Here is a 20,265-nt window from a genome sequence, read left to right on the forward strand (position 1 = left end):
GATTTAAGTCTCCTGTTTTGAAGGAATAAGTGTTGGCATGTTTGCAAATGAATTATATCATGGTATATTACCACATAAAAACGAAATAGTTATTGGACTGGCTAAGGTGCACATTTGCTTTAAAAAAGACGAAATCACCGTGTAAATATTGGTAGGCATAAGTACTTTAATAATTTCCAACAGGGGCGTCAGTTTGTGTTGAAAAGTGGTGGGGACAAAAAATCAGATGAAAAAACATTACAGCAGGACGGGAAAAATATTGAATAACGGCGCATCAAAAATGGGCATAGTGTAGGCTGGTCAACAACACAAAAATACTCAGCATAAAATCCTCAACAATGTCGACTGCACATGTAACAATCCCTGCAACACCAGCTCAACCGAACAGTGCCAAAGCACCATACTGTAGATAACAGCAGCACGTAAAGTCAATTACATTGAAATTCATTACATATGTAAAAGAAAACACACTATAAGCACACAATGCAACATATGTGACCCTGGACCACAAAACGTACACTGCAAAATTTATTTTCAAGCAAAAAATTTCTTTGTATTTTTGCCTTGTTTTCAGTAAAAATAACTAAAAATTCTTAAATTAGGATGCTTTTTCTTGAAAAAATAAGAAAATAAGTCTAGTTTTTAAATGAAAAATACCAAATTTAAGTGATTTTGTGCACAAAATCACTTAAATTTGATATTTTTGGTCTAAAAACTAGATTTTTGCACATCAAGAAAAAGCATATTAATTTAAGAATTTTTAGATATTTTACTAAGAAATTTTTTCTTGAAAATCTGACTTTCTTACTAAGTATTTTGTCTTGTTTTCAGTAGAAATATCTAAAAATTCTTAAATCAAGACATATTTTCTTCATGAGCAAAATGACTTAAGAAAATAAGTCTAGTTTCTAGACAAAAACTATACAATTTAAGTGAATTTGTGCTTAAAACAAGCAAAAATATCTGCCAATGGGGTGAGAAAATTTTGCTTAAATTAAGTGTTTAAGAAAAAATAAATCTTATTTTTAGATTTTTTTCTCACCCCATTGGCAGATATTTTAGTTATAAGCAAAAATTCACCTAAATTGAATATTTTTTTTGTCTAAAAACTATACTTATTTTCTTTATGTCGTTTTGCTCATCAAGAAAAAGGATCTTGATTTAAGAATTTTTAGATATTTTTACTGAAAACAAGACAAAAATACTAAGTAAGAAAGTCATTTTTGCAGTGTAAGTCGCGCAGGTATTGTTTGATTTTTCAGATAATTTTAACCAAATGCTTTTGAAAAGGGGTGGGGACAAAATCAGCCATTTCAAAAAGTGGTGGGGACATGTCCCCAGTGTAAATGACACCTATGATTTCCAATGCTGCTCCATCAACTCCTGAAAGGACGAGGTAATATGTCCATGGGTTACTTGCCGTGGCTGCTTCATATCGTCTAACCGACAATTGATGGGACATTATAAGACTATCCGAGCGTCGTATGAAGTTTTAACCGTGTTCCTAATTTAAAACATTTACAGCAGTAGCGATATTTTTCATTTCTCTAAAGTTATACTGAACTACAAACAATCTTCTAACCACCGAATGCACTGTGCCATATTAGCAGCGGAAGTCCGTTGACAAAATGCGGAAGAGCGAAGAATTAAAAAGGGGCGTGGCGGAATAAGGTGAATAGACCAATTTCGTGTTTGCACACAGAGATGACGTTTTTTGTGGGCGGAGCCAAACTGGTTGCAGAAAGTGACTGCTCCGCAGTAGGGTTGTGAAGTGTTTTAGCATTAAACCGTGATTTTTATGGATCCGGTGTTCTGTCGAAGTCTGATTCCTTTATGTTTCCCTTTAGTGCAATGTTTCTTATAGCGTTTTAATCACATTACGTTTATTTTTTTAGATAGATCAAAAGTTTAAATGGCTTGGCTACTGATATGCATGTATGTAATGTATATGTATTGTTCTTTTTTGCTAAATCAAATATTTGTACAGTCTGAATCGCTAAAGTACATGTAAAAGCAATACTATCATGTATTATATATAATAGCGTTTATTAAATATTTCATAATTTTCCTGATTTTTATTATTTCTTCCTTAATAAATTATAATTGTAACATGATAAAAACGCTATAAGAAACACATGGAGGGAACAGACTTCGACAGAACACCGGACATCTTCTCTACTTATTTTCTATTCTAATTATTAAAAGATTTCCAGATGATTTCCTCGCTCCATTCTGTCCGTTTAAGGGCTAATTGTAATCATAAACACCTACGTTTATCTTCAAATGATGTCTTTGACGATGGTATTCTATAAAAATGAAAGCCATCTTTTTTGGCATTCTTATTCTGACACTTAACAGCACAACATGACATTTTCCAGTGAGTTATCTTGCTCTTTTCACTCGTGTCTAATTCATTTCCACTGTTTTTCTGCAACCGCATTGCGCGCGCAGCTTGCAGTGACGTAACTGTGACGTCTACTCTAAATTGGTCTATTGACGACACAGCTGTTTCAAGATTGGTCGGATTCACCACATGACAACAATCACGTGCTTTTCGTGTGTTCTTCATGCCCTCGGTTCCACAAATGCTCACAAATCTGTATTTTTATAACAGTTAAAGCTCTTTTCATGTAGTCGCGATGTTATATTGCAAAATACGGGAACCACAGAGCGTCCTGACGCGTCCGACTTCACGTCTCCGTTTTCAGCTCCCCCCCGCCTGCTAATCTCGCCGATCGGCTTACATCTAGCCACACAGCCGATGTCGAACACACCGAAGTCTTCCAGTCGGGGTATTTATGACATCAAAGTATCGCGAGAGCGTTCCGAAAGCACAGCCTCGGACCAATAAAATGAGTGCTAGTGAAAGAAGGCAGGTTTATATGGTTTGATTGACACGCCACGAACATTAAAAAGTTAATTAACATAACAAACAACATTTAAATTAGATACCGCACTGTTTCCACGTCACTGTGACGTCACCGCTCTAGCTGGAGGCAAAAAATAAGTAGGAACTCATAGCCGGCGCGCTAAAAGTTTGAGTTTTTGACTTTACAATGTCATCTCGTTGTGTTTTTGGCTGCCAGATTAGAAGGAACAGGACTTTTGGTTCAAAAATAAAGTTTTACCGGATCCCGGCAGACATTTCTTCACAGAAATCAAGAAGACAATTGTGGTTGAATGCAATACGGTGCACAGACTAGACGGAGACGATCATAAATAATACTCGTGTTTGCAGTGCACACTTCATATCAGGTAAAATAATCTATGCATATGTACTGTTGTGTTGGTTTTATCTAGTACAAATCAGCAAGTTTCTGTTTTATAGGTGAAAAGTCGCCAACCGCGCTATTGTTTAGCTTAAATGTTAAACAAACATACAGCGATAGATGTGTATGCCATCGTTTGAATAGTCTCTTAAAATAATCCACATTGCTAATCATAGTTAGCCCAGTGATAAGTTACATAAGACAGTAAGCCTAGACAAAATTACCCAAATCCACCTGAAAGTAATTCATATGTTGTCTATGAAATATCTAAAACCTGGTTAAAATCGCAAGAGTTAATTTACAAAAATACCTGTCACGGTCCCGCAGAATCAGTGACTGTACATATTCGGACAGATCCGAAACTAATTCTGCATCCATGTTTAATAAATCCCTCCTAAAACATGCTCGTTTAAGCGTGTCAACATAGCCTCTGCGGCTCTTTCTGCCTCCAGCTAAGCCCCGCCCACACAAATACGTCACAATGTTTACCAACTGTAAAAGGGTCTATATGTATCCGTTGTCGGTTTTTAATACATAATAACAGATTCCTCCTTCCTTAAAGCAAGGTTATCCTAGTTTTGCAGTCTATGGGTTGGTCTGGTAAAGAAGAAATGAAAGTGAAAGTTTTGTTGTTATTTCAGAGTAAGCTAAACGCATAGACAAAGACGAAAGACATACGTGGCATTTCCTATTTGTTTATTTGCAAGAATCGTATAAGGTAGGCTATGTTTTTCTTTTTGTAGTATTTCAAATAAAAATCTCATTTGTCGATATCGAAAAGACATTTAAATTGACAATTTCACATACCTTTTTTGAGTGGACGCGCGTTGTAATTACAATACGTAATCTGCTATTTAATTTTAAACAACAGCAAAAAAACACACCAGTTAAAGGTATTTACGTAGGCTTAAATGTTTTTAAAAGGTAAATGTTTACGTATTTGTTAGACACATGTAAATTGTGCCTACGTATGTTGTCTCTACAAAGGTAGAGTTATTTTAAGTTGTATTGTATAATGTACAATTAATATTAATGAGTAATGCCATGTCAAAGATTAAATCATAATGAAAGTAATGGTTGAAATCAAGCTTTGATGCTCCTAATGTCAAAATGAGACTTAAAGGAAAACACCACTGTTTTTAATATTTTACTGTGTTCTTACCTCAACCCAAACGAAATAACACATTCCTGTCTTTTTTCAATGCGTGCACTTAATCTTTGTACAGCGCGTCGTGAATGTGTTAGCATTTAGCCTAGCCCCATTCATTCCTTAGGATCCAAACAGGGATGAATTTAGAAGCCACCAAGCACTTCCATGTTTTCACTATTTAAAGACTGTTACATCAGTAGTTACACAAGTGAGTATGGTGGTGTGATGATGTTTTTAAACGGATAAAAAATGAGAACTATGTTGTATGGCAGAAAAGGCACTAAGTTTGCAACACTTTGACCTCGGGCGCAGTAATATTGATGGAAGTTTGAGCGAGAGGAGGAGTAGTCAGGAGTGATGTTGTTACTGGGCACCAAGGTCGAAGTGCTGCAAAATAAGTGCTCTTCCGCCATACAATATAGTTCTCATTTATCCGCTTAATAATTTGCCACCTTTTGTGCCACCATTCTTATTTGTTTAACTACTCATGTAACAGTCTTTAAATAGGGAAAACATGGAAGTGTTTGGTGGCTTCTAAATTCATTCCTGTTTGGATCCTTAGGACTGAATGGGGCTAGGCTAAATGCTAAGACATTCACAACTCGCTGTACAAAGTTGGCTGGTCGGTGTATATGGTTTGTTTTGATACCCATTTTAATGACTTAAAATGGAAAACAGTAATAATGAAGATTTCACTGGTAACATAATTTTTTTAAATTAACATAATATTTATTTAATTATTTATGCACTTAATCCACAGCATACACCACTTTTAATCAAAATGTCCTTCATCCAATTTTTTGGCTGGGAGGTGCACTATGACGAGGACAGTCACCTTCAGGCAAATCAGGAAGCCAAATCTGGCAAACGTTATACCATGTATCACGGCACCAAAGTCCAAACAGCTCAGATGATCATACAAAATGGCTTCACGCAATCATCAGATGGAATGCTGGGACCTGGAGTTTACGTGAGCCGCAATCAAAAGAAAGCAGAACGCTATCCGCTGAACTCCCCACCTACTGACAGAGTAGTGCTTAAATTAAGTGTTGACTGCGGAAAAATCAAAAGAATCGATAAGGACAACCATCCACTACAGAAGACCTGGCATAATGCTGGCTACGACACCGCTTGGGTCCCGCCTAATTGTGGCATGAAAGCTGTGCCTAGTGGTCTAGAAGAAGACTGTGTTTGGGACCCACAACGAATTGAGGTCATAGATATTGCTTTAGCACCAAACACAGCCATCCTAAATAATCTCAAGCAGCTCATTACTTCAAACCCAAAACGTTTCTCCAAATCTGCCAACTCGGGTGCTTGTCAATATTGTAATGGTAAACCTGGACCGGCACATTCTGTACAGGCCTGCTGGGGGTGTGGAGATACTGTCTGCACTCTTATGACCAAACACAAGTGTAATACCTGGGGCTTTATGTAAATATAAATAATGTATATGTATAAGCTTAATTCATGAAGTTTATTTAAACTGAAAAGTAGTTAATCAATATAAGTTTACATTGTTCTTTCTTCAAACCTCTCAGGGAAGTGAAACATCTATGCCACATTTGTATCATTTACTTTTTCTTTCTGTGATTTGTTTGCTAAGCCTGTTAGAATGTGAATTTTTTTTTTCATAATCATGTTTTTCCTGCTTCTTTTCTCAGGTTAGACAATATTTCAACACTTCTTTCTTTCAATCATTTAAGATTATAAAATGTAGTACTGTAAATCTTGGTGGTTTATGCTGTTTAAGTCAATATTTGATATTAAAGACCAAAGGGTTTCCAAATGATGTTAATTTGGATAAAGCTGACCCACTGGTGTGTTATATTTTGGTATTAAACTTTTATGATTCTCACCTCATGTGTCCTGTGTTGGTATTACTTTCAGAAGTTCAGAGATCCTGTACAGAGATACACACTTCATTAGTGCATGGCAATTCAATTGCCATGTTCTGAATTTGACTCTTTGATGTTCTGAACACATGGAAATAGATTCAGTAATTTCTTTAAAATGAAAGAAAAACAGTTCAAGAAATAGCAATTTTCCAATGTGCATTATTGCAAAAATACAGAATGAATTGTTTTTAGAAAATGTTTGTTTTGTATCTCAATTTTTAAGGTAAGTGGTAAATTTAAAGCTGAACTTTTTTGTTGAATTGTTTTTAGTTACCTTAGCACAATTAAATCAAGTTGATCTGTGTAAAAATGAGTTAAATTTACCAATGCTACTATTTTAATCATGTTAGTTCCACCTAAATTTCAAAATATAAATTAATAATACAGCACACAAGCTAGCTAACCATAACCAACACTAAATTGAAACAGACGCTGATTATGGCATAAACGTATCTTTTCTTATTTTAATTAAAACTGCATAAAATAACCTGTTATTTTGATATTTACTCTCATTATTTAGTCTCATGTAAAGCATGCTGGGAACTGGAAATCCCCCCCCCTCAGTTTTAGCAATATTGGTTTAATACAACACAAATTATTCATGTAGTCCCAATTGAAATGAGTCAAGTTCACATATAGGTTGATTTAAAACAACCACTTTTCATTAAAACCAAAAACGATATTGTATTGGAATACATGTGCAAATTTTAATTATTTTACATTTAATTATAGTCAGAATAATTTTTTTCAGTGTATTGTAAGTATGCAAAAGAAGATTTGTACTAAAAAGCCAGTTTCAAAGGTAAGAAAGATGAAGGTAACTGTAAAATAATGTTGCAGTTGAACAGCATTCGTAGTAGTATAAAGAATTTTTGCAATGAATCGGGTAACTATCAAAAACAGTAATGCAAACTGGTCATATCAGAGTCCCAGACTAAAATACATGTTTGAGCTGCCTTAATTTAAAATTGTCCTATAATAACATATCTTATATCAGTGCCATTGTTTTGTTTCAAGATGCACACCAGTATTGTTTTTTGTAAGGTATACTGTAAAAATGTCTGTGAAAATTACAGTATTACTGGCAACTAGCTGCCAGTAACTTACTGTAGATTTTACATTGATGTTATTTACTAGCAACAGTTTGTTCAAAGTTAAATGAACATGAAACACTCCACAATATGATGTTGAGTTGGTAAAATATGCCACCCAGTCCCAGCTAATGTAGCATGTATTTGTGGGCAGTGCAATGATATTGTATTTTTCATAAATTTGCACAGATATTTTTGTTGCACATAAAATTTATTTGTTGCATAGAACAGAATACATTTATCTCATTTTAGTTCAACGGTGTAACTTTATCGGACCTTAGGCTAAAGGTGAAGGGACGTTTCACCATGTTCCACTTTGTTTGAAAGAAGGTCTTCACAGTTTTTGCCTTCGTTCCAATGGTTTCTGAAAGTTTTGTTGTCTCAGAAACACTTTCAGGTGAGGGTTCAGGATCCACGGGTCCACATAGTTTCACAACATCTGATACCACGGCCTGGATGACATTGCCATCTGAGCTCCCTGCTGTCAAACTTGTAGATCCCTCTCCTTGAAGTGCATGGACTAGGTTGTCATATAGGTCTTGCCCAAAGTTTTTAACCATGGAACGGTCCATCATGGTTTTGGAGACCTCCTCTGTTTGACTGCGGGTGTCAGCGTACAGTGGGACATTTGGGAGATCTTGATAAATGTCCTTTTGAGTGGCAATGCCCACAGTGGCTGAATCAATGACTTCAGATGCAGTGATGCAATAAATCGAATAGGCTGGTTCTTTTTTAACCAGTCTAAGCGTTTGATTGCCCATCACGATCACCACCATGTTGTCTTTCATTTGTGTATTCTGAGCTGCCATCTGTAAAATAAAAACAGAATTGAAGGGAATGTTTAGAGACCAGCTGCCACAAATATCATTGTGGATAAGAATATTGCAGGTTGAATTGTTTTTGCTTAAATACAAATTTCAATCAGAAATGTGACCTCCACAAAACATTACATTCAAATCTTTTTAAAGTTATGCTGCTTTCCTCCATAAACCAATGAACAAATATGTGTAATTAGGGTGACCAAAATGATTATCTTTTTTTGGTGTAAATATGTTTGTACTTACTTTGCTTAAAAACGACTCGATCAGTATGCAGACTGCAAAGTGTATTTCTGTAACCGAGTGCTGTTTGTTTAGATTGGCAGTGTGATGATGACATCATCATAACACATTCTACAGTGATGTAACAATAGAACCGTTCCACATGTGTGGGCTGTGATCCATAACTGGGGAAATTAAATAATTGGCTATAAATTATAAAACTGCAGTATGATTAAAAAATTACTTATGCAGACAATTTGAGCCAATACAGACAAGCAACTTGTCAATCAGAGTGCAACCAGTGTCGCCAATTTAGCGCCGCTTCATCACCCTTCTTAGTAAAAATGAAATAAATGTAAATACATTAAATAAAAATGTATAGCAACAAATCTAGTGACTTTTGGACAACCATTTGCTTTATTTAGTAAATATTATTAAATAAGGTAGGGAGGGCTGCAGGGACATAGGCCTATATAAAATCAGACTTTGTACTGTATTCAGACTCTGTAAAGGTAACCTACAGAAATCGTCCAAATGATGAACTATTTAATAAGAACTAAAATAAGAATATCAAAATAAAGTAATAAAATAATCAAAGTACTCCTGCATAGCTCAGTGGCAGAAAATTGCATTAGCAGCACAAAAGGTCATGGGTTTAAACCTAAGGAACACATGTAGGAGACAGATGGGCACAAAGTTACAAATGGCACTATCATTCAAAAAATACTTAAGTTAGATAAATTTTTCTTTAACAAATTTTCTTTATGGACCTATCGTTATCGTACAATTACACCGAAAGTGACAGGAGTGGAAACTTTACCCCGTAGGTGGGGTTCATTGTAACAAACAGAGGGTTTGTTGTAACACCTACTAGAATTTTTTTTTAAACACAAATAATTAAATAAAATTCTGTCTATATACTAAATGTGGATATTTGTTTATATATATATCTGCCTATAATGGATAGATAACCATCCATGACCCTTCATCTAACCATCCTTGTATTATGCAGCAATGGATATAGATTTTTTTAAGTGCTGCACAATTAAAATTAAAAAAATTATAATTGTGATTTATTTCCCGTGATATTGTATTAACAGTTATCATTTTGATAAATAGTATTTACATTGTTTTCATTTCATTATCATTGTATACCTGAGGCTTAATTATAACACTGTTTGCAGTCCCAGCTATCAGTTACTAGGAGTTGCTGACATGTTTTAAAATGGCTTTATGTTGTAGGCAACAAGACAATGATTAAAATAATATAAAGGTTAGATATGGTGACTTACACACCAAACTCAGAAATAAAAAAAACTTTAAAAAATAAAAATAATATTTTTTTACTTTCATGCCTCCAAAACGCACTTTTTTCATTAACTTAATCAAAACTTTTCACAAATTCACAGGAGATCTTCTGACAGTAAGAGAAAAACATCAAAAATCACAGTTTGCTCAGCCCTTTAAAAACATGTAAAGTAGCCGTGTAACAATTAACCCTGTGTTAGTTGGTGCCCCACTCACCCCTACTAATAAAAACTAAAGCTTATACTGCACTGTAAGTCGCTTTGGGTAAAGCGCATGCCAAATCCATTAACGCGAATGTGCAAAGTAACGGAGCAAGATAACGCAGTTATCTTAAGTGTGGATTGGAGTTTATAATTGATGTGCACATTTGCTAATGATCGTCTGACGACAGCAATGCAAATAAGATCGGTATTGTTATTGAGGGCCATGTTAACTAATGGCACATTATTTATTTAAACGAATGTCTTAATGCTTTCCTGTGGTGCAAACAAGGTCCTATTCAACTATCGGCAGACATGGGTATCGCTGACTATACTTGTTGATGGGCACATTATTTAAATGGCTTTTTGTCCTGTGATGTCCACCTATTTTAATTGTAAGATATGCAAATATCCTATTTTAACATCAGCCATAAGTTATAAACAAGATTATCAGAGAACCTTGTAACATACCACAAACCATAAAAAGTCTAATTAAATAGTTTCTTTAACAAATACTTGCTGATAGTCTGCTGTAGGTGAACACATTAATGGTAACCACACTGTATAGTTAAGCTTTTGCTTAACAGTCTAATTCGGTCTTATGCAATAACAATAAGATTTAACATCTGTTTACTGTGTTAACAAAGTAAGTGTACACTAAAACTTCATTTAAACTATTTTATTTGTAGCAAACAAACACAATATCTTACAGTTGTTGTTGTTGCATGAACAACCGTTCCAGACCATTTCTTGCATCTGACCCGCCATCATCAACGTCACAAGGTGGTCGTTCAAGAACTTTACCACCATCAGCACCCCATTCTGGCAAAAATCTGTCCATGCGTAATTCGCACAGGTTGTGTAGTGTACAGCATGCCTCCACCATGTCAATAACAAGATTAACACTGCAGTTATTTTTATTACTCATACACCTCCACCTCCCTTTCAACCTCCCGAATGCTTGCTCAACCACACAATGAGCTTGATTTGTTCTTGCATTGTACAGTTCTTGTCCGTCTGTAATCCTGCCAGTATCAGGATATGGTTTTAACAACCATCTCTGTAACGGGTAAGCCGAGTCACCAAGAATAAAGTAGCCAACATCAGTTCCGCATACGTCTTTAACTCTGCCAGAAAATGCATCGCTAGTTGTGGCCCAAGCCCAAAGGTGTGACTTTCGGAGGACACTACAGTCGTCTTTGCTCCCAGGTTGTCCGATATCCAGGTCCCAAAACATCCCTTTACCATCCACAACTGCTTGTAAAATTATGGATTGCCAGCCTTCTCCGTTGTCAAAATCTGACTCGTACTGTGAAGGTTTCAGTATAGGGATGTGACAACCATGTATAGCGCCAACGCATTGGGGAATTCCATACTTCTCCTCGACAAAATCTGCAATCTCGGACAGTCTGGCCCGGTCGGGTGTTTGGATAAATTTTGGCCGAAGAATCGCAATCACAGCCTTGCAAAAGTCATGCACGCAGTGGCATACAGAAGTCCGACTGACAGCAAACAGGTTAGCCACCGTGCCGTACTCGGAAGACGATGCCAGTTTATACAAAGCAATGGCTATCCGTTTCTCCAGAGGTATGCATAGTCGATATGACGTGTCTTTTTTCTGTAGTGCAGACTTCAGAGTTGAACAAATGTATGTGAATGTGTCTCTGGAAACTCTGAAGTCCTCCAGCCACTGGTCATCTGTGAATCTTTGTGCGGTGTTCTCCCACCAGTCACCTGTCCGAGGGTAGGCCCACACCCTGGGGGGACGCCTTATATTGGTGTAATAGTGATGCATCATCTAAAAATATTATTTAAAAAAAAAAAAAGGTAAACATTAGATCAATAATTTTGTTAAAGATATACAAGAACACAGTAAACACATACGTAGCAAGAGATATATGAATCATCTGTAATATAATGAGAGTTAAAAAGAAAATTACATTTGCACCATTTTACAAAGAATGAATGGACCTGAAAATGTCAAATGGGGTAACCGCCAATTGCGCCAAAGAATGAGAAATATTAAATATTATATCCACCTTGATGGAATGTAAGCATAATCATCAAAAAAATTAAATAGATTTTTAGTAGTTATTTCTAAATGTACATTTTAATGCGTTTTTGTAATATTTGTCCTGACATGCTGAAAACAGCTCTGTTTTATAAATAATTATTTAAAAATGTATGTAAAAAAATCATATTACACTAAACTACATGATTATATTTTATCCCACATTTTTTATGAATATATTTAGATTTTTATTTAAAAAAAATACTAGTTACAACAATTGACACGGACCGGTTACACCACATTAACACGACATACACTTGTAAAAAAGTAATCTGCAAATTTATTTTGAAATTTTAACCTTTTTACAAAATTAATGTCAGTCAATGACCCATGTAACACAATCTTGCTGTATTCCTTTTATGTGCAATTTCAGTGCCGGAAGTACAGTGGAAGTCCTTATATGGGCACTTTAACCTGTATAGCGCACACCAACCAACAACTAACACGAAATCAATGCACCAAAGAAGTGTTTTGTGAGGGAAATTACGACTTGTGCTGCTTCCCAAATAACCCAGCATTATGGAAACACAATGGATATTAGGGATGGGCATAATTAATCGACGATCGATAATTGATTGTTAAGAATTTCGTCGATCACGTTAATTTGTTATCAATTAATTGAATGCATTTTTTTTTTATCTAACTCCTGTTTCACAAATACTGCGTATGCAGTGCGTTTGCGTATGTGTGCGGCGAATCCGTCAAGCACCCGTTGCAGTGCGCTGAGTGCTGACCGCTTATTCTGCATATAAAACGTTCATGTGATTGACACTTTCTGTGAACACTTTTCCGCATAAACAATAGAACAAAGCATCATTTTTTTTCACAAAACAATATATTTTAGATATTATTTGACAGACTAGTAAATGTGGATTAAGGATGTTTAAAATCTCTAGCCTGGTGGTCAGGATCTGAATGGATCAAATCAGCAGTTTTGCAATGCTTTATTTATCTCCACATATATCATAAATAAAAATAAGCAGAGTTACTTTGCAAGTCTACCCTTCCACATTATATATTTCCTATGTATATGATTTCCAAATAATAAACGAGAGTATTCAACGACAAAAAGCGTCTCATATGGAAATAAATCCTTACAATATTATTATTTTTCAAAACTTTATGACAAAAAATAGGCAACTGTATGAATTCAAAGATGCACACATTATTCCGCATATATTTGAATATTATACAAAAGTATTCATATAACGGCACGTTTCATTCATATTTAAAAGAAATGTATACTTACAGTTATTCAAAGATGCACACATTATTCCATATTACTCCCGATTATGAGCACGTTTGTCTCTGGCCTCGCTCTGTTATGTAATAGATTGAAATCTCCGTCTTTCAAACATATATAATTTTGTAATTACTACCTTAGGAAAATTAGCCATGATTTTATCATTGTGAAAATGTTTTTTTTTTTTTTTTTTTTTGCAGATTAAAACGATTTGTATTTCCGCAATTTTACAACAAATACCATGGTTATGGTATATTGTGGAGTTGGAGACCATAGTAAATTTGTGTCTACTGTTGTTTTACAACAAATAAAAACTAAAAGACTATGTTAGTATAATTAAACAATGGTGAATGGGGCTCACAAAACGCACCCCGTTTCACACATACTCTGTATGCGGAATAAGCCAAGTTAGCGCTGAGGTACCTGTGCATCCCGGTCAGTCTCCTCGGAGCGGGTGTTTTCGGCGGCGGCTGGACTGACGGTCACCATGGGTTGCGGTCGTGTCTGACCCCAAAAAATGCTTTTATTTCTCAAAAAAAAATCAGTAGACTGGTGCAGAAGTTTTATGCCAGTTACTTAAGTTAGTTATTTTTCACGAGGCTTTAAGTAGCCTAATTTGTCATAGCCTAATGTTAGGAAGGCTAATATCTTGCACTTTCTTCTGGCTTGAATAATTTTGAGTTACATTTTGACAAAACCTTTCAGATCTAAGTATTATGTGTTTTGTTTTGTTTAATTTAATGTTAAACATGAATCTGTTTTTTTTTTATTTTGGAAATAATGAGGTCTCTGTTTAAGAACGCTGGCTCGCAGCTGCAGGTTCCGCTGCTTTAGAGCACCGCACATGCACGCACATATATGTTTGAAACATAGTCTAACTGTCTGCCACAAGTTGATCTTGTAATAAAGGTCTCATCGAGGAAAAACACGCTGTATATTTGTATTCATTGCATTTTTTTAAGTATAAAAGTTAAATAACAAATTTTATTATAAAAATATTAATGATTAATCGATAGTCGATCGTTAATTCTCCCGACAATCGACAAAGAAAACTTAATCGAATGCCCATCCCTAATGGATATAGTTTGTTTATCCGGGGTAGAAGCGGAGTTGTGCGCGTGTGTTTGTTTAACGCTGGATTTTGTTGAAATGGGGCGTGTCATGAGTCACAAATGGGACAAAAAACTGCAAATGTTTGCGTTTCGTTTGCAAAGTCCATATAAATGTAAAAAACACGAACATGTAGTGAATCATACAAGTCATCCAGAGATAGTGTGATAATATTTTGTTTGTGTTGCTTGCTCGTGACTCGCTCCGCCCGCGGTAGCGTTAACTTACGCCTCAAGGGTAAACCTGATCTGACTTTTACAAATCTGATTAAACTAAATACTCTTTAAATATATGAAGGAATGATGTAACACTACTCTATATGTACTCAATATTAACATGAGATAAGCAGAAACAGCATGTGTATGCGAGGTTTTTATCGAATAACAAACATCGGAATGTCGTCGCGACTGGCCAATCAGAATCAAGCATTCTACTAGTGCGTCCAGTAATAACAAGTTGCTACATGCTCATGTCAGCTACGGTTTAACAGTTAGCTATATAAAATTGATTACAAAAAGATTTACCGTTGCCATCAAAAGTTGACGTTTTCGCTGCCGTTGCAACTCGCACGCTCGTCTCTGCATCGCTCTCTCGCGCCTCGCAGCCAACATGCGCTGTCTGCGTAAACGCCGCTCAGCGTTTATCTTCTCATCTTGAATTCGCTGCCTCATCTTCCACCAGACACAAAGCAAAAGGAGCAAACAAGCTGCCTCTTCATTTCTCTCCATGGCGACATGAACAAGCTGACGCTTATACAACTCTTCGGTCTGGTGATTATATTTACTCCTTCCCGCTGAAATGGGTGGGATTGTGTGACGTTGATCCAGGGAGCCGCCTTAGGGGCGTGGTTTAGTGGTATTGACCCCGCCTTGCCCCTTAAAAGCGCACTTGTTTGCCCGACAGTGGAAAAGCTGTAGTATCTTGTAATATGATTACTTAATTACCATTATATAACGTAATTCAGAACTTTAGTTGATTGAAGCTCATGGTTAACATCTTGCTCTTAAAGCCAAAGAAAGGAACTTCACTGCTTCTTCTTTCTCACAGGAACAACTAACCTTAGAAATCACTTAGTGACACCTAGTGGTCAATCTATGCAGTATCTCAAAAGACCACATTGCTCAAAATTTACAACAATCCCCCTAGTACACTAACTTCAAAAGTAAAACAAGCTTCTATTTCTAATAAAACAAGGAATAGTTTACAAAAAAAGTGTATCATCGTTTACTCTAATGCCTTTCCCAGGATTACTTTTTTTGATGGATGGATGCTTTTCAGAACTTTGACAGGTTGAACACCATACTCTGGGATTTAACAAAATGACAGCAAATGTTTAGATAAAATAACTCCAGCTATTATACATGGCAACAAATGTAACATCATGCACACGTAACCAGATTACAACTAAATGTTTGTATTTATATTAGAGTGACTTCAATCAGACACATAGTAGTTTGCACATTTGCTGTAAATGTCAAAATTAAAGTCAGCACTTATGTTGCTACTATGCATGTAGTCATAAATAGAATAAAGACAGAAACTTATTTTGTTCAAAAATGTATATTGCATAAGCCTTTATAACAGTAGTTTTAAATACTCATTATAAAACTATTTTATTTAAAAATATTTACATTATTATTCTGAATAAATCCTTTGCCAATTATTTGTGGTGTGGCTTTGTTCATTTTTAATAACTTTAACATTGAAGGAATTAAACTTTCAGTTTCATTTCTTAAAAAGATCCACCCAGTAGAGCGTTAAAATCTCAGCTGTCACGCAAAAGAAGCATACTGCTTTTGTTCAGTTTGAAGAGATGGCTCTTTGTAAGTATCATCAAATATAATTATACATTCTTAAATATCATTTTTAAATTATTAGCAATTGACAAATACTTTTCTCTGTTTTCCCTTCCATCCTCTTACAGTAGTTATATTGTTTGCAGTAGGAGTTTTACGAGCAGTTTTAGAAGCAGGTGGAAACAAATATAATCCTCAAATTGCCTTCTTGTTACTATCAAACAACATCATAAATATTTGTATCTTTTTTGTATATTTTATTGGCATTTACACGCTCTATGGAACAAATAAAGACATATGCAGCATTATGAAAATCTTTCTGAACCAGCAAGTAAATCAAAATATGTCATATTTCTATCGACAGTCACAGGATTTGTAGGACCTCCTGTTGATCAGTTTTTTGGTGGTTTCATTCTATCTGGAATAATTGGATGGTGTATTTGCATCCTTTATGATCATGTGCAGCTATTGCCAGTGGGGGGGTTGCAGTCAGATTTCAGGTAAGGCAAAAATCAGCATGAAAGAAATCCTTTAACAGTAAATTTATATTATGAAACAGTTTGTGCATATGGAGCATCAACTAGTTCACACATCATATCTGCGCCTGTTATTTTTACTCCTATACTATCACTAGGTGCAGCAAGAATCACGATCATTGGAAATGCCCGTGTGGGTTAAAGGGCTATCCTTATTACAATTGGAAGCATCGTTAGCCTGTTGATTTTGTAACCAAGGATTTGAGCTTTAAATTTGAGCTTCATTAAAAAAAATGGGTTCTTCAATTGAGACAAATAGTAATAATCACATAGCTGTTTTTCTCATCATCTGCTAAATAGTGGTTGTAGATTTCCTAATAACATATTTTCTGTGCTGCTGCTCTATTACTTTGTTATTTTCAACCCAACGTTGGGTCAAAAGGGACAAACCTAGCCATTTGATTAAATGAAACCAGAAAATGTTTGAAATTTTGTTTTACAATATTCCACATTTGTATTTTTATTATTGATGTACCTTTCTATATCTCTAATTATGTTTATTCTTATTATGTTATGTTTTCTTATGTCTTTCCGTTTATTTAATTTCGGTTTACTTTATCTTAAATATAAAACAACAATATAGTACAGAAAAATAATAATCTTGTTGTACCTTGGTGGTGGTAATGAATATAGTAAGATTTAAATATTTACCAGACATGTCTGTAATAGTGGTGGCTACATTTTATTTGTGCATGGCTAAAACTGTATATGCGATTGCGATTACAGAATTGTAATCTGGCCCAATATACATTTTTGCATTTTTTAAGTGACTATGAATAAATAAATGAGACAAACTGCTTGTTTTGCTTGTCATTGTTTGCCCCTGTAGTTTCTTCTGCAGTGCTGTTATAAGGAGTCTAGGGGGCGCTGCAGGTGTAGCTTTTGGTTCATGTTATTAACAATAAAATGTTGCTGACTTAGAAATGAAGTATCAAATGTGGATTTTTTTCAACTAGGATTAAATTTAACCAGTGTAAGTAATTGAAACGTGTACAGTTAGTAAAAAATAAAAATGAAAAAGTGATGACAGTGGGGCCCCCATAGCACAGTGGTTCTCAAATTTTTTCGAAGTGCGGCCCCTCTTGTGTACGGTGCTTTAGTCCAATTGCAAATTATGTAGAAAAGTGATCTAAGCGTTTGAAATTAGATTTTTTACATTACATTATGCCTTGTAAACTTGCAATTCTTTCAGAGTATTAGCATTTCTCTGAAAAAAAATGTTTGTAAGCAAATCATTTTGCCTACTTGAAAGGGAATTATTAAATAGATAGTTCACCCAAAATGAACACAAAAGAAGATATTCTGATAAATGATGGTAATCACACAGTTTATGGCACGGTACGCTCTTAAAAATGCTGGGTTATTTTTAACCCAGCGCTGGTTCAAAAAGGGACAAACCCTAAAATATCTTCTTAAAAAGAAACTCATACAGGTTTAGAAAAACATGAGGCTAAGTAAATGATAAAATTTATATATTTTTGGGTGAACTATTTCTCTAAGGGGCTGTAATCTAGCCTTTCCTTTGAGTTATACTAAAGTCCATAAAATTAAATGGTCCCACATCAGTATTCCAGGCTTTACTGATGAAAAGCATGTACATTCCATTTTACAACCAGTAGATAAACCTTGCTAATATTAAAACCAACTTGGCTTACAATAGATATCTGTACAAATGTCAAAGGTGAATTTGATAGGTGGCAAAACAAAAATTTTGAAGCAAACTGTCTTTTATGTTTACCGTTACACTGTTAAAGTAGTTAAATGCAAATTCCACTTCAATGTTTAACTGTTTTGCTGATCTTTATGTTGAATAATGCCTTTTGCAATGAGGTCTGGAATCTCCACCGCAAGCCATGGTCCAAGCTTAAAAAAAAAAAGGATACAGATTGGTTATTAATATTGGATACAGTACTTGCATAATTGCATTCATATATATATTAATATTTTTTCAACTTACTCCCAAAGCCATAAGATGAGCCAGCCCGAATTTTGGTACATTTCTTGCCCACAGTGGTTTGAAGTGATCTGTCAAGCAGATTTTGCCACCTCTATAATAAAAAAAGATTTTGGAACGATGATCTAATAGAAAAGGTAAACAAAATATACAATTTGGATAAATATCTTATTTTTATAAACATATGAATCACACCAACCTGTACATCTTTGCCGTCTTTCCGTCCAGCTCAGGAATAGCAACTTCTGGTGCTGTGGCTGGATATGTAACTGGAATCTGGACATTGGGATAAATTTTGTATAAAATATATATTGATAAAATATAAACAGAGGAATACGTCTATGAACTTTTCTACAACATTTTTACATTTAAAATTTAAATAATGTACATTCCCTGCAGTCTGTCAATTAATATGAGGTCATAAAAAACAAATGCATATTGATAACTGAGCTTATATATGAATTTGGAAAGTTACATTTTATTAAAGGGACATTTCATCAAGGCTTTTTTAAGATGTCAAATAAATCTTTTATGTCCCTAGAGTATGTATGTGAAGTTCTAGCTCAAAATATTATATAGAAAATTTATTATAGCATGTTAAAATTGTCGTTTTTTGGTGTGTCCTTTTAAAGGCAAATGAGTTGATCTCTGCACTAAATGGCAGTGCCCTGGTTGGATAGTGCAGATTAAGGGGTGGTATAATCCCTCTCTGACATCATAAGGGGAGACAAATTTCAATGAGCTATTTTTTCACATGCTTGCAGAGAATGGTTTACAAAAAGTTACTGGGTTGATCTTTTTTAAATTTTCTAGGTTGACAGAAGCAATTGTAGCACTTAAACATGAAAAAAGTCAGATTTTCATGATATGTTCCCTTTAACCTTAGATAAATTATTACATCACACCAATGTTCAATGCTGCAATAGCTTAAAATGTCATGTCAACGACCCATATTTCACAGAATTGTCAATAAGTGGTTGAATTTTCAAAAGTCTTACATCAAATTCTATGTCAAACTCATATTTCAGAAGCTCGTGAATGTACCAGCATTTTCCAAACCACCTGCACAGAAAAAAAATATATTTCATGCTTAATAATGAACTCTTAAGACACGTCTATATGCAAACAAGAGACAAATCAGCTAATATAGCAAAAATACTAACCTTGTCCCATCTTTGTTGGACTCTAGGCGGAACCAATCATTATCATCTTTTTTGTTATTTTCAACATACTGAAAAAACAACATAATAAGTATAACTCATATGAATTAAACATGTGCATATATCTGAAACAAATTTAGATAGACACAAAATGTCTCAATCTACTTTAAAACATATGTCTACTATCAAAAGTAATGACACGTATCTTAATTCATTCGTACCGCTACACTGCTGTTAGCTTTTTGTTAGTTTTAAAACTCCATAAAAATATGACTTACTTTTATTAGGGACATATATTCTTCTCGAAGCCTCTGAACCCATAACTCTTTGTCTCTTGGTCCCGAATTTGTTTTTAACAGCGGTATTTCAGAGACTACTTTCCTAGTGGCTTCATCTGCCATGTTGACTACGGGAGAAACCAGAAGTGCGTGACACATGA

General features: G+C 34.9%; 2 protein-coding genes and 1 long non-coding RNA gene across 3 annotated transcripts; 2 read left to right on the forward strand and 1 right to left on the reverse strand.

Moving 5' to 3' along the window:
- Nucleotides 1-3,781: 3,781 nt before the first annotated feature.
- Nucleotides 3,782-6,277, forward strand: gig2p (grass carp reovirus (GCRV)-induced gene 2p). Its single transcript, XM_065284151.1, has 2 exons — nt 3,782-3,987; nt 5,180-6,277. The coding sequence occupies exon 2, from the start codon at nt 5,201-5,203 to the stop codon at nt 5,855-5,857; it is 657 nt and encodes a 218-aa protein (XP_065140223.1). The 5' UTR covers nt 3,782-3,987; nt 5,180-5,200; the 3' UTR covers nt 5,858-6,277.
- A 9,679-nt stretch (nt 6,278-15,956) lies between these two features.
- Nucleotides 15,957-18,122, forward strand: LOC135774214 (uncharacterized). The gene is made up of 4 exons (XR_010543661.2): nt 15,957-16,203; nt 16,305-16,352; nt 16,541-16,676; nt 16,811-18,122. It is a non-coding gene; the product is annotated as an uncharacterized lncRNA (long non-coding RNA).
- A 152-nt stretch (nt 18,123-18,274) lies between these two features.
- ufc1 (ubiquitin-fold modifier conjugating enzyme 1) lies at nt 18,275-20,263 on the reverse strand. Its single transcript, XM_065284157.1, has 6 exons — nt 20,105-20,263; nt 19,830-19,897; nt 19,665-19,728; nt 18,866-18,942; nt 18,670-18,760; nt 18,275-18,575 (listed from the first exon to the last, which is right to left on the reverse strand). Exons 1-6 carry the CDS (start codon nt 20,261-20,263, stop codon nt 18,495-18,497), a joined length of 540 nt encoding a protein of 179 aa, XP_065140229.1. The 3' UTR covers nt 18,275-18,494.
- Nucleotides 20,264-20,265: the final 2 nt, after the last annotated feature.

Source organism: Paramisgurnus dabryanus, chromosome 5, assembly GCF_030506205.2.
Source record: "Paramisgurnus dabryanus chromosome 5, PD_genome_1.1, whole genome shotgun sequence".
Taxonomy (NCBI): Eukaryota; Metazoa; Chordata; class Actinopteri; order Cypriniformes; family Cobitidae; genus Paramisgurnus; species Paramisgurnus dabryanus.